Source organism: Haematobia irritans, chromosome 5 (assembly GCF_050003625.1).
Source record: "Haematobia irritans isolate KBUSLIRL chromosome 5, ASM5000362v1, whole genome shotgun sequence".
NCBI classification, from domain to species: domain Eukaryota; kingdom Metazoa; phylum Arthropoda; class Insecta; order Diptera; family Muscidae; genus Haematobia; species Haematobia irritans.
Window position 1 is genome coordinate 60,533,487 of NC_134401.1, and position 15,820 is coordinate 60,549,306.

Below are 15,820 nucleotides of genomic sequence, written 5' to 3' on the forward strand. Positions count from 1 at the left end.
TTCTGCCTAATTGTATATTCCCCCACATATTTCTCACTTCCACGAGATTTTTTAGTTCTTAGCACCTTTTTCTGTAATACAAACATTGTAGAAGAAATTATTCAATTTTATGATTTTTTTTTATTTTAATTTTACCTTTTGCCGGACGGGGATTCGAATAGCGGACCACACAGTTTGTAAGGATCAAAGAAGTAGCTGATCAATTGCCCAAGGAAAAATAAAATGTTAATTTTGTAATAACAAGCAACAACCACCAACTTAATTCAATATCGCTCCCTGTTAAATAACGCTCCAAGCTACTAAACACATATATGTTTATAGGCTATTTTTAATTAATATATGTTTGCATCCAAGCATATTATATTTACAAACATTTTATGTCCCAAACATAATATGTTCTAACATATTAACATATATGTCCCAAACATGTTATGCTAGTTTATGAACATTATATGTGCACTCAAAAATATTGTGTTTAAAAATTTGTGTTCCAAACATATAATGTTTATAGCCAAACAACAGTCTTTTTTCATCCGTGTACAAATTATTTAAATTTTGTCGAAAAAAAATTCTAAATCCATTCTAGAAAAATTGAAAACTTTTGAAAATATTTGAGGTCAAGCGTTTTAGACAAGCGTTAGAATGCATTAAAAATCATAAGAAATATACGAATTATTAATTTGGCAAAATATCACATAATTTTATAATTCACATCCAAAACATTGAATTCGGATCACACATTAAGAAGTGATGCAAATTCAGTGTAACGGCTGTTGAAATGGTGGACATCCGTCCTATGACAAAATTCATCGCTTCTGTGCAATTTTTGCACCATTTCCGGATCCAAAAAGAACATTTTCACTACTTTTTTTTGGCGACGCTTTTTTTGCTGGGATGTAATACATATATGCAAAGTACAAAGAAACAAATTTTGATTTTACAAAGAATCATTACAGATTGTTGTTTTTGATACACTAAAAAATTATGTCCTTGCTTAGCATAGAAGACGTATTTATCTGATATAGAGTTTATTCCTTCATTCCAAAAGTATAAACCTTTCATTGAAGTCGTTTTGTTAATAACCCAAGTTTACAAAATAAATTTTTTTCATGTATATTTGAAGAGAGGTTACTTTTCTAATGTATTTTGATCAGCTGAAGTCGAAACACAATGTTTAAACAATTTTTATGGAACAGTTTTTGAGATATCCCGTTTATTTTTTCGTTGTTATATCTCGAGATAGAAATATCCGGTTTTATCGTCCTTGGTACTTAAATGAAAGGTATTGAGATGGCAAATAATCGTGTATAATTGGATCTGCGATAAGTTAAGTGGTTCAAGCAATTGAGTGAACAAATCCGATGCCAAATCATGCAAATATGAGCAACTAACCCACACAAAAATGCAAAAATCTCCAAAGCAAACAAGCGTTCAAAAATAGAATATGGCGTTTTTTAATTTAAACATCTCATAATTTCTACTTGAAGTCAGGTCTGAATTTGGATACTTAAGTTGTTGTTAACATGTTTTTAAAGGGGTTTGATAGCAAACGAAGAAAAAAGCTGAAAAAAAATGATATATTAAAATTTGCTTCCTAGAAGTAAGTACGTAAAAGAGAATGGTGTCTTAAATGTATCCTTACTTCAATTCTTCCATGGCTCGGAATCAAAACCAAAATTATTAGTGTAAATCTTTGGAATCGGACATGGCCCATTTCACTCTGTATTTACAACGGACATTCTATTCACTATTGGTTCACAGGCCAATATATACAGAGTCTATTAACCTTTCATTAAATACTCTTCGAATGATAATTGTCACTTTTCACACTGACATAATGCCGCATACATTCTCACACAAATATTCATATTGGCAAGAATAAACAATGATGGAAATAGAATCCCTAGAGATTGTCTCAAATTGTGAAATTTTTGTGGCAATTCCCTGCCAACCAGAAAATCCCTTCGGAAACCACGACAGCGATTGATGTGTTCTCCACAATGTTTGCATGTAGATTCCCAGTTGTACTGGGAAAACTCTTCTCAAACCCACCAATATTGTAAACAACAACAACAGTGGCATATCTATCAACATCAAATACCAACAAGAACAAACGATCAGTATTCAGGTAAAAAATGTTGTCCTACAACCAATGAGAAACGGAAAACCCCCCAAATACCTCTCCCGTTTTGTGAACACGGTAGACATTTCTATACGATTTGAAAAATAAAACATGCATAGAGTGATGTGTGTATGTGTGAGTATATCCTACACCAACGACGCATACTAGGTTTTATTCATACTCTCTCACTCGTTCTCGTATCTTGGTCGATCGACTAATCGGTAATTCCATAGGAAGTTGTGAGAACATTAACTCAATGTCCGTCCATGGGTTTCTTATGCCATGACCTGGGATTTTTGTGAGTTAGGATATCATCGTCGTAATTACATCCGGAGATTTGACTTTTGGTTAGGTCGCGATTGTTGTTGGTGTTTAGTGTTGGCATCTCTCTCCATAATCTCTGGATTCTTAGGGAATTAGTGGCGAGCGTAGGTGTGGAATGTTAAGTAATGTACAATGCCAATTAACATCAATTCAGTGGGAGAGAGATAATGCAATTTTAATGTTCGTATATATAACCACGTACACACATACACGCGAGCGCGAAATCAAACTCATACACTAATGTTATTCCTCGCAGATGATAGGGGAATCGCTTGATTAAAACATCAACAGATTATAATTAAGCACTAGGGAGTTAGGAAAATACGGCGATTAAAAAGTCATCTCATATTCAAGCCACAACTTTTTCAATGAACATACGCTGTATGTGTCGATTGTGTTCCAACAAGCATGCATCATTTGTGGCCAATTGGAAAGGTTCACATCCCTTCCTGGTAAATGTGGCTGTACCCTTTTTAAAATTAAATTATATCTGTTCATATTTTTATAGAGTGATATACATATATGCCCTGTTCCTGTATATCGAACGAAAACCAGTTCGAAAGAAAGGCAATCACTCGAATGCGAATGAAATTGGGTTTTTCTATTTTTGAAAGTTCGAATTTTTGGCCTGAGAATTCATTCAAATGTTAACAATGCTTTTACTTTTCTCTTGACTCTTATTGTATATGTTCGTTTATTACTCGACAACAAAATATGAAGTGACTTGCCTTTCGAAATAAAAGAACAAAGATCAAATTTCTTTCGTTTGGAATACGAAAGAAAGCTTTCGTTCGATATACGGGAACAGGCCATTAGAAATAGCTCCAGTATATACCTTTCGTCCGATTTCGACTAATATGGCCTCTAACGCCAGAGTTTTGCCTTGATTTCCTTAAAATTTTGCACAAGGAGTACGTATGAGTGGTATCGTTAAGCGTGCTAATTTTGGTTGAATTGCTCCGATATATATCTTTCGGCCGATTTACACCCATATAACCACGGAGGCCAAAATTATTCTCCCATTTATGTTTTTTGTTGAGATAGAAGGACTATTATTCTAACTATGCATGTCAAATTTGGTCAAAATAGATATATATATGTGTACGCCAGAGTAAGGGAAATATGGTAGAATGTTTCATATTTTAGACCCATTTTCAATGGGAGTTTCCTCCAATTGATTCGATAGTTTCCACATAGAATACATTTAATATGCTATTTAAGTGTGTCATCTTGACCTAATATGGCCAAAATACCCACATTTTATACAAAATTCTGTGATGATTTCCCATATCGTAGTCATATCCTACACACTCTAATGCCAAACTTTCCACAGAATGGTCGAATTTTCAATAAACCTCCGAATTGTGGAAATATCGCCCGAATTGCCCAAATAATATATCACAACCCACAATTGACCACATATCTTGGAGAGATTTAACCAATATCCTTGTGAAATCGCCACTGCTGAATAGCAAAAATTGTAACTATTACTCAAATTGTCCTATAGCTCGAATACATATGTATCGCCCGATAAATCATAAATGCTATTTTGTACAATTGCATCAAAATTGCTCTAGCTTTATATTTCCCATATTTATACCCTTCACCACTACTGTGGTACAGGGTAAAATAAGTTTGTGCATTTGTATGTAACGCCAAGAAAAAGTGGTCATAGACCCAACTTTTAGTATACCGATCGGCTTAGAATTAAATTCTGAGTCGATTTAGCGATGTCCGTCCGTCCGTCTGTCTGTATATGTAATTTTGTGCACAAAGTACAGCTCGCAATTTAAGTCCTCAAATTTGGCATAGGGCCGTTTCTTCGGACAGAGACAATCGCTATTGGTTTTGGAAAAAATTGGTTCAGATTTAGATATAGCTTCCATAGATATTTATCTCCGATTTGGTCATATTCTACCAATGCTTGGTAAATTTTATTGAAATCGGTTCAAATTTAGATATAGCTCCCATATATAACTTTCGTCCGATTTGAACTTATATGGCCACAAAAGCCAGAGTTTTGCTTCAAATTTTGCACAAGGGGTACATTTAATAGTATTGTTAAGTGTGTCAAATTTTGTTAAAATCGGTTCAGGTTTAGATATAGCTCACATATATATCTTTCGCCCGATTTGGACTTATATGGTCTCAAAAGCGAGAGTTTTGCCCTGACTTACTTCAAATTTTGCACACGCGGTGCTTTTAACGATTCTATTGTATGTGCCAAATATGGTCAAAATCGACTCAGATATAGATAGCTCCCATATATATATATATATATATATATATATATATATATATATATATATATATATATATATATATATATATATATATATATATATATATATATATATATATATATATGTATATATATATATATATATATATATATATATATATATATATATATATATATATATATATATATATATATATATATATATATATATATATATATATATATATATATATATATATATATATATATATATATATATATATATATATATATATATATATATATATATATATATATATATATATATATATATATATATATATATATATATATATATATATATCTTTCGTCCGATTTGAACTTATATGGCCTCAAAATCCAGGGTTTTGTGATTTGCTTCAAATTTCGCACAAGGAGTACGTTTGGTTGAAATCGGTTCAGATTTAGATATGGCTTCCATATATATCTTATATATATATATCGCTGCCTTATTGCAAAAACTATTGGTGCGAAGTATAATGACTATTGTAGGAGCTGTCATGATGCGGAGGAAAAGGAATCAATAAAACACCTCTTGTGTGAGTGTTCTGCATTTTGTGTAAGGCGTAAGCAAATTTTAGGGGCATATAGCTTCAGATTATTGGCGGACGTGGAAAACGTTAACTTAAGCAGTCTGCTAATGTTTTTGGAACAATCTGGTTAGTTCAACAGAAGAAAATAATCGAGAATGTTCAACGGTTAAAACTAGAAGTGCCCATATGTAATAGGTACTTTTACTTAATGTGGTATCACAATGGACTGAATAGTCTAAGTGAGCCTGAATCTTAATCGGGCTGCCACTTTAACCTAACCTAACCTAACCATACATATCTTCCATCCGATTTGCACTCCTGTGACCAGGGGGGCTAAAGTTATATTCCCATTTACGTGAAATTTCGCATAGATAGCAGAATTATTATTCTAACTATACATGTCAAATTTAGTCAAAATCGGTTCTGATTATATATAGCTCCCATATATACGTACACCAGAGTTGGGGAAATATGGTAGACTGTTACACATTTTAGACCCATTTTCAATGGAAGTTTCCTCCAATTAACTGGACAGCGTTAGCCGATTTAAATTTTAATTCTAGAGATTTTGTAGAAGTAAAAAAATTGTCTCCTTTATATAGCTTCCAGCAAATGTGAAGTAGTTGAGATGGTAACACAAATTATGGCCTACATAGGGGTGAAGGGTATAATATAGTCGGCCCCGCCCGACTTTAGACTTTACTTAATTGTTATACCCTGCGCCACACTGTGGAACAGGGTATTATAAGTTAGTGCATATGTTTGTAACACCCAGAAGGAGACGAGATAGACACATGGTGTCTTTGCCAATAATGCTCAGGGTGGGTCCCTGAGTCGATATAACCATGTCCGTCTGTCCGTCCGTCCGTCGTCTGTCTGTGAACACATTTTTGTGATCAAAGTTTAGGTCGCAATTTAAGTCCAATCGCCTTCAAATTTGACACATGTTCCTAATTTGGGTCAGAATAGAACCCTATTGATTTTGGAAGAAATCGGTTCAGATTTAGATATAGCTCCCATATATATCTTTCGCCCGATATGCACTAATCTGGACCCAGCAGCCAGAGTTTTATACCGATTTGCTTGAAATTTTGTACAAACATAACACTTAATCGTATAGTCAAGTGTGCAAAATTTGATTGAAATCGGTTCAGATTTAGATATAGCTCCCATATATATCTTTCGCCCGATATGGATTCATATGGCCCCAGAAGCCAGATTTTTGGCCGAATTTGGTTGAAATTTTGCACTAGGAGTACAATTACTACTATACTATACTACTAGTCAAGTGTGCAAAATTTGATTGATTGGTTTAGATATAGCTCCCATATATATCTTTCGCCCGATATAGACTAATATGGTCCTAAAAGCCAGAGTTTTGGTTGAAATTTTGCGCAGGGAGTAGATTTAGCATTGTAGCTATGCATGCCACATTTGGTTGAAATCGATTCAGATTTAGATATAGCTCCCATATATATATTTCACCCGATATGCACTTATATGGACCCAGAAGCCAGGGATTTATCCCGATTAGCTTGAAATTTTGCACAAGGAGTACAATTGGTAGTATAGTCATGTGTGCCAAATTTGATTGAAATCAGCTTCCATATATATTTTTCGCCCGAAATGGACTTATATGGCCCCAGAAGCCAGAGTTTGGCCCAATTTGGTTGAAATTTTGCACTAGGAATACAATAAGTAATATAGTCATGTGTGCCAAATTTGATTGAAATCGGTTCAGATTTAGATATAGCTCCCATATATATGTTTTTCTGATTTCGACAAAAATTTTCAAAATACCAACATTTTCCTTGTTAAACGGCCACTGCGTAGTGGAAAAGTTGTAAAAATGACTCTAATTTTCCTAAACTTCTAATACATACACACAAAAAAAATATTTTTCTGATTCAATCACAAAATTAATTGATCCAATTAAATTTTTAATTGAAATGTCTTCAATCACAGAAATGATAGTATCAATTAATAAATTAATTGACAGTCAATTAAAAAATTAATTGATCCAATTAAAAAATTAATTGATACTATTAATTTGTATGATTGATTTTTATTTCAATTAAAAAATTTGTTGATTCAATTAAATTTTTAATTGAATATTTTTTAAAACTCAATTAAGATTTTAATTAGAAAAATGTTCGTGAAATTTTTTTCTGTGTATATATCGAGCGATAAATCATAAATAAACTTTTGCGAAGTTTCCTTAAAATTGTTTCAGATTTAAATGTTTCCCATATTTTTTTACTAAAATTGTGTTCCACCCTAGTGCATTAGCCAACTTAAATTGTGAGTCTATAGATTTTGTAAAAGTCTATCAAATTCTGTCCAAATCGAGTGATATTTAAATGTATGTATTTGGGACAAACCTTTATATATAGCACCCAACACATTTGACGGATGTGATATGGTATCGAAAATTTAGATCTACAAAGTGGTGCAGGGTTTAATATAGTCGGCCCGCCCGACTTTAGACTTTCCTTACTTGTTTTTAAATACTTTTCCACTGCTCTTAGATATTCATTAAGCTTTGATATACATTCGTTTGTATTTTTTCCACTTATGTACAACACAGCATCATCAGCAAACAGGCATAATTTAGTATTTTCTTAATATGTTTTTTAGATCGTTAATATATATTAAAAATAGCAGTGTTCCTAATACTGCTCCCTGCGGTACACCGATTCCTACAGTACTCCTTGATGAAACATAAAGGCCGCATTTTGTTCTTTGTGTTCTATCCTCCAGGTAGCTTTTAAACCATTTACTTTCAACTCTTTTTACTCCATATTTTTCAATTTTCTGTACTAATAATTCGCTATCGACAGTTTCAAATGCACGTTTTAAGTCCAAGAAAACTACGATGCAATTTTTATTCGTGACTTCAGATTTCCATTGAGTAATAACGAGATTCAAAAGGGACTCACAGTTGTGATTATGTCTGAATCCTGATTGCGTTTCGATTAATACATTATTTGATTTTTTAATAGAAAGTTTATATTTTATTTTTTTTTTTAAGTTTTGAACATTTTTACACATAAATTCAATAAATTTTAGCATTAGAGCCACTTTTACAATACCCATTTTCCTAACATTTTTATTTTCGTTTCTTGGTTCATTGCTTGCACACCATCACAAAAAATCGCTTCTGTAACATATACTCCCAAACATATTTTGCTTCAAGCATATACATTTTTGGGTATTGCCCAAACATTTATATGTTTGATCTCTTCCAATATATAATATGTTTGAAAGCATATTGGTCTAAACAATATATGTTTGGGTAGTCTAAGTTCCAAACATTTTGTATTTTTGCATCCAAATTCAATAATGTTGTCTTCTAAAAAACAATATGTTATTATGTGAACATATAATATGTTTGGAAGCATTTTGAACCCAAAAATATTATATGCTTAAAAAAATTCTCCCAAACAATATTGTGCTCAAAATTTTATTTATTTATTTATTTATATATTTACAATCATAATGAATTATGAAAATAAACAGGTAATATAGGTGCTAACAACATAGGTTTTCGACCTGAATGCTCAAAATTTTGTTTCTGCCCAATTGTATATTCCCCGACATCTTTCTCACTTCCACGAGATTTTTCTGTAATACAAACATTGTAGAAGAAATTATTCAATTTTATGATTTTTTTTATTTTAATTTTACCTTTTGCCGGACGGGGATTCGAACAGCGGACCACACAGTTTGTAAGGATCAAAGAAGTAGCTGATCAATTGCCCAAGGAAAAATAAAATGTTAATTTTGTAATAACAAGCAACAACCACCAACTTAATTCAATATCGCTCCCTGTTAAATAGCGCTCCAAGCTACTAAACACATATATGTTTATAGGCTATTTCTAAATGAATATATGTTTGCATCCAAGCATATTATATTTACAAACATTTTATGTCCCAAACATAATATGTTCTAACATATTAACATATATGTCCCAAACATGTTATGCTAGTTTGTGAACATTAAATGCTTGCACTCAAAAATATTGTGTTTAAAAATTTGTGTTCCAAACATATAATGTTTATAGCCAAACATATGAAAAACAGTCTTTTTCATCCGTGTGGACGAACGAACATGTAACAAGACTGAAAAATATTAATTTTATAACAAATTTAAAACAAGTTTTACACATTGTTAGTATTTTAAAATATAGTTAACACCATTTAATTTAATATTTATTTCGATTTATTGCGATAGAAGTTTTTCTTATTATGTTTTGTTCATTTTATACTTTTTAATACTTCAAAATTCAATTGCTTACGTGATCTCTCTCTCTCTCTCTCTCTCTTTTGAAGCCGTTCTTAAAGATTACAGAAGGAATAAAACAAAAACAAATTTAAATTTTAAAACCTTGTTTGCATAAGAAACAGTGTTGCCACACTTTTTGACAAACTTCTAACTTTGATTTTTTATTTTTGGACAATGGGATCGACCACTGTGCGATGCCCAATACAGAGGACTTTCGAAATCGACCCCAAACTCTGTTTCCCCGCTTAGTTTCGATTTATTTCTGGATGTTATTTTAAAGTCATCTAAATACGCTATAAATATTTTCCATATTGGTGTACACTAAAAGGCATATTTATAAACTTATTTAACAATTAACGAAAAATACTCAATTTTTAGATTTTTTTTATTGTACGTCTCTAGTAAAATTTTGTTTTTCTCACCAAACATATATATATATGATTGCTAAATTAAATACATAATTTCCGAGAAAACAGCATAGTTGCGACAAAAATGTTACATGTTCCTCATCCAAAAATAACATTTTGCTCTTGAAACATGTTTGAGGTGATCATATTCCTTCTCTGTGTTTGTTTTTACTCTGGATACAAGTTTTGTATCCAGATATCCACAACAAAAAACGTTTGGAAAACGTGTACCGAAAACGTTTTTCTGTTGTTAGAACTTTTCGAATTAATTCGAAAATTTCAAACTTTTATCACCAATTTTTTTTGTTACCCAATTTTTATTTTCGCAATAAAAAAAATAATTTTTGATCCAAAGGCACAGTCCATTTCGTTTATATCAAACAATGTTCTTTTCTTACCTTATGTCTTTAATGAGACACTTTTTAAAGATTCATAGTAGCATGTAATATCGAACATCTTTTCGGAAACTTCCGAAAATTTTGGAATATATGTAAAAAAGAAAATTTTGATGTTCTGTCGAAGCAGGGATGGAACCCACGACCCTTGGTATGCGAGGCCGGAATGCTAACCATTGATCCACAGTGGCCAACTAAATGAATGTTTCTGTCAAATAAGGTTTTGTTTTCTTCTTTTTGTGTTTGTGCGTTGATGGCTATAACGATAATTGTCTGCTGATGACAATAACAGCTAGCCCAGTGGATAGTGTGTTGGCTTACAAATTGTATGGTCCGCGGTTCTATTCTCCGTCCAGGCGAAAGGTACAATTTAAAAAAATATATAAAATTGAATAATTTCTTCTACATTGTTTGTATTACAGAAAACGGTGCTAAGAACGAAAAAACCTCGTGGAAGTGAGAAAGATGTGTAGGAAGATGCAATTAGCCAGAAAAAAAATTGTTTGTTAGTCTGTACGAAATTGTGTTTACATCCTATAAAAGAATCAACGTTTATCCAAAATAAACATCCTTATAGCGAAAAGCAAATGGGAAACGCTATTTGTTTGTCTAAAATTTCGTTTGGGAGGAAAGAATTATTTTTGTGCGTGCAGAACATCAGTTTTATAAATACAGTAGAATTCGGTTATAGCGACCGCCAAGGGACCGAAATTATACGTCGTTATAACCGAACGTCGTTGTATCCAAATAAGTGTACACAACATTTTTAAGTTTTTTTTTTATCATGTATATTCATATTTATTGAGATTGGAAATAGTTTAGAATTGTGGTTTGTTTTCTACTTACAAGAATTTTTTTTAATAATTTACTTTCAATAATTTCAACGGAACTATATAATCTCTCGGAACCCCCTCTTTGATATAACAGTATTTATCCAAGTAAAAGTGCAGCACGCAACCTTACCTGCGTTTGGTTGAGGTGAATTACAGATTCTTATGTAAATAAAAAATTTCTATAACACCGCTGGTAATTAAAAAGTGAATTTTTATGCGTCCATCAGCTTTTACGACTCAAACTGGTTTGAATATTTCTTCTTTGTCAATTGCATCTCTGTTTGTAATAGTCGAAAACAAATTCTGTGATTCCCCGCAGTATGTTTCTTTATTTAGTATTGGCTGACGACAAAAAATGGAATGAAAAAAATAAAAATTAGTACACAGAACTTACATCGTCGTTATAACCGAATGTCCATTCCAAAGCAGACGTGCAAATTGGTCGTTAAAAGCAGTTGGTCGCTAAAACCGGAGTCGTTCTAAGCGAATACTTGCGCATGTACAAACTATTAAGAACCAAACTTGCTTTGAAAATCCGTCGTTATAAACGGAAGGTCGTTATAACCGAGGTCGCTATAAATGAATTCTACTGTAGTTTGTTATCCACAGACGGTGCACTATTGTCTGGCGGACCCAATTTTTTAGCCAAAAATCAAAATTCTAAATTCAAAATTTATTACTGTCATAAGATAATAAATACTTTCAGATGTCAGAAAATATAGTTTGTTAAAATATGCGTAAAGAACCGTTATTTTCCAGGGCTGACAACATGTGCAATTTTCTGCATTTTAACTATAACACGTGTTGTGATTGTTAACATATCAAGAACACCTTTCAAAGTAAAGTGAAAATACAGTAGAATGCATTTATAGCGACCTCGGTTATAACGACCATCCGTTTATAACGACGGATTTTCAAAGCTAGTTTGGTTCTTAATACAGTAGAATTCGGTTATAGCGACCGCCAAGGGACCGAAATTATGCGTCGTTATAACCGAACGTCGTTGTATCCAAATAAGTGTACACAATATTTTTAATTTTTTTTTTTTATCATGTATATTCATATTTATTAAGATTGCAAATAGTTTAGAAATGTGGTTTGTTTTCTATTTACAAGAATTTCTTTTAATAATTTACTTTCAATAATTTTTACGAAACTATATACACTCTCTGATATATCAGAACCCCCAAATCCTAAATACTGTTTTAATGTGTGCACCGCACTCAAGGTTTCTGTCCTAGTTGGAATTTTGATTGGCTCATCTTTGTCATCTTGTTCATTATCGCTGTGAGTTTCATCATTTTCTTTTGTGTTCTCCACTATTTCTCTCAATGAAGGCTCTTCTGATATCACGACGTTGTCATCGACATTTACGAACTCATCCCAGTCCTTGTTTGAACTCTAACTCATCCAAAACTGGTTTGAATATTTTTTTCTTTGTCATTTGCACCTCTGTTTGGGATAGTCGAAAACAAATTCTGTGATTCCCCGCAGTATATGTTTCTTTATTTAGTATTGGCTGACGACAAAAAATGGAATGAAAAAATAAAAATTAGTACACAGAACTTACATCGTCGTTATAACCGAATGTCCATTCCAAAGCAGACGTTCAAATTGGTCGTTAAAAGCAGATGGTCGCTAAAACCGGAGTCGTTCTAAGCGGACGCTTGCGCATGTACAAACTATTAAGAACCAAACTAGCTTTGAAAATCCGTCGTTATAAACGGATGGTCGTTATAACCGAGGTCGCTATAAATGCATTCTACTGTAGTTTGTACATGCGCAAGCGTTCGCTTAGAACGACTCCGGTTTTAGCGACCATCTGCTTTTAACGACCAATTTGAACGTCTGCTTTGGAATGGACATTCGGTTATAACGACGATGTAAGTTCTGTTTACTAATTTTTATTTTTTCATTCCATTTTTTATCGTCAGCCAATACTAAATAAAGAAACATATACTGCGGGGAATCACAGAATTTGTTTTCGACTATCCCAAACAGAGGTGCAAATGACAAAGAAAAAAAATATTCAAACCAGTTTTGGATGAGTTAGAGTTCAAACCAGGACTGGGATGAGTTCGTAAATGTCGATGACAACGTCGTGATATCAGAAGAGCCTTCATTGAGAGAAATAGTGGAGAACACAAAAGAAAATGATGAAACTCACAGCGATAATGAACAAGATGACAAAGATGAGCCAATCAAAATTCCAACTAGGACAGAAACCTTGAGTGCGGTGCACACATTAAAACAGTATTTAGGATTTGGGGGTTCTGATATATCAGAGAGTGTATATAGTTCCGTAAAAATTATTGAAAGTAAATTATTAAAAGAAATTCTTGTAAATAGAAAACAAACCACATTTCTAAACTATTTGCAATCTCAATAAATATTAATATACATGATAAAAAAAAATTAAAAATATTGTGTACACTTATTTGGATACAACGACGTTCGGTTATAACGACGCATAATTTCGGTCCCTTGGCGGTCGCTATAACCGAATTCTACTGTACATGATAAAAAAAAAATTAAAAATATTGTGTACACTTATTTGGATACAACGACGTTCGGTTATAACGACACATAATTTCGGTCCCTTGGCGGTCGCTATAACCGAATTCTACTGTATATTATAAATATTTATAATATGGAAATGAAAGATGATGGTATGCACTTTAATGATCAAAACATGTGAAATGTGAAAATGGTAATGTGATATGAAATAATAGTGCTATGATATAAACTCAAATTTTAAAAAATCAAAAATTTTCGTAAAATTAAATGGAATAAAACTAAAAAACACATTATTCCACCTTGGCTTTAAAACAGGATGATTATAGAACATCTCACGTTTTAAATTCCGCTTTAACCGTCTGATTCTATATGCTTTTTGAAGAATAAATGCGTTTTTATTTTAGGCACTTTTTGTTTCAAAAACCGAGATTTGCTCAATGTTTGGTTGAATTCACACAGGAAAGAAGAAAATTTTGATAACGTTTTTAACCATATTGCTAAAACTAAGGAGATCTTAGCATTTCAGTGGAATATATTAGCTATATTAAAATAAAAGTGCGAAGTTATTGTGTAAAATTGGATCAAAAGCGTCAAAAAGTAGGCATATTAGATGTTTTGGGATTTCCACCTACTCTTCTCCGCTGGATCTATTCCTACTTGCATGGTAGAACTCAGAAAGTTGCATCTGGAGTTCCCCAGGGCAGCCACCTACGACCGGTTCTGTTTAACCAATAGTTGAACGATCTTCCGTCGGTTATCGTATCATCGAGGACATTGATGTACGCAGATGATGTTAAGCTTTTTGTTTCATTTGATAATGCTAGTGATTCTTTACTTCTTCAGGAGGACATTGACAAGTTGGCAGATTGGTGTGCTTCTAATTGTACGAGTATGTTACTCAATCTGGTGAAGTGTAAGAAGATGACTTTTTCTCGTAGAGTTTGTGAACAGACTGAGTACTACGTTGGGAATTATAGGCTTGAGAATTTGTTTAGATTTAATGATTTAGGTGTATTGTTTGATTCCAGGCTTGACTTTGGTCCCCATATTGAGGGATGTGTCAATAAGGCAACTGGTGTTTTGGCTTTCATTAAGAGATGGTCTAAGGAATTTGTTGATCCTTATCTTACGAAGAGGCTCTTTACGATTCTGGTTAGACCGATATCAGAGAATGCGTGTGTTATCTGGTCACCAAGTTATCGTTGTTCTATTGATCGTATTGAATCTGTACAGAAACAGTTTCTTATTTTTGCTTTGAGGGGCCTTGGCTGGAATAATTTATACGATTTGCCTCCATACTCTAGTCGTCTTATGTTAATTGATCTTTCATCTCTTGAACGTAGACGGTTTATGTACGGTATTGTGTTTCTAACTAAACTTATTAATGGAGATTAGAGATGTGCGCGTGACACGAAATTTTCGTTACACGCGTGAATCACGTGAGTCGTGAGCAAAATTTGAAGGAACTCTCGTGAATGCACGCTCACAAAAAATCGCTTCTGTAACATATACTCCCAAACATATTTTGCTTCAAGCATATACATTTTTGGGTATTGCCCAAACATTTATATGTTTGATCTCTTCCAATATATAATATGTTTGAAAGCATATTGGTCTAAACAATATATGTTTGGGTAGTCTAAGTTCCAAACATTTTGTATTTTTGCATCCAAATTCAATAATGTTGTCTTCCAAAAAACAATATGTTATTATGTGACCATATAATATGTTTGGAAGCATTTTGCACCCAAAAATATTATATGCTTAAAAAAATTCTCCAAAACAATATTGTGCCCAATATTTTATTTATTTATTTATATATTTACAATCATAATGAATTATGAAAATAAACAGGTAATATAGGTGCTAACAACATAGGTTTTCGACCTGAATGCTCAAAATTTTGTTTCTGCCTAATTGCATATTCCCCCACATCTTTCTCACTTCCACGAGATTTTTTAGTTCTTAGCACCTTTTTCTGTAATACAAACATTGTAGAAGAAATTATTCAATTGTATGATTTTTTTTATTTTAATTTTACCTTTTGCCGGACGGGGACTCGAACAGCGGACCACACAGTTTGTAAGGATCAAAGAAGTAGCTGATTAATTGCCCAAGGAA

General features: G+C 32.6%; 2 protein-coding genes across 2 annotated transcripts in view; both read left to right on the plus strand.

Annotated features, from left to right (window-relative positions):
- Positions 1 to 15,820, plus strand: part of LOC142239201 (odorant receptor 42a-like) — an 84,523-nt gene that overhangs the window by 11,838 nt on the left and 56,865 nt on the right. The window lies entirely within an intron of this gene.
- Positions 14,477 to 15,094, plus strand: LOC142239736 (uncharacterized). The gene has a single exon (XM_075311516.1). It carries the CDS (start codon positions 14,477 to 14,479, stop codon positions 15,092 to 15,094), a length of 618 nt encoding a protein of 205 aa, XP_075167631.1.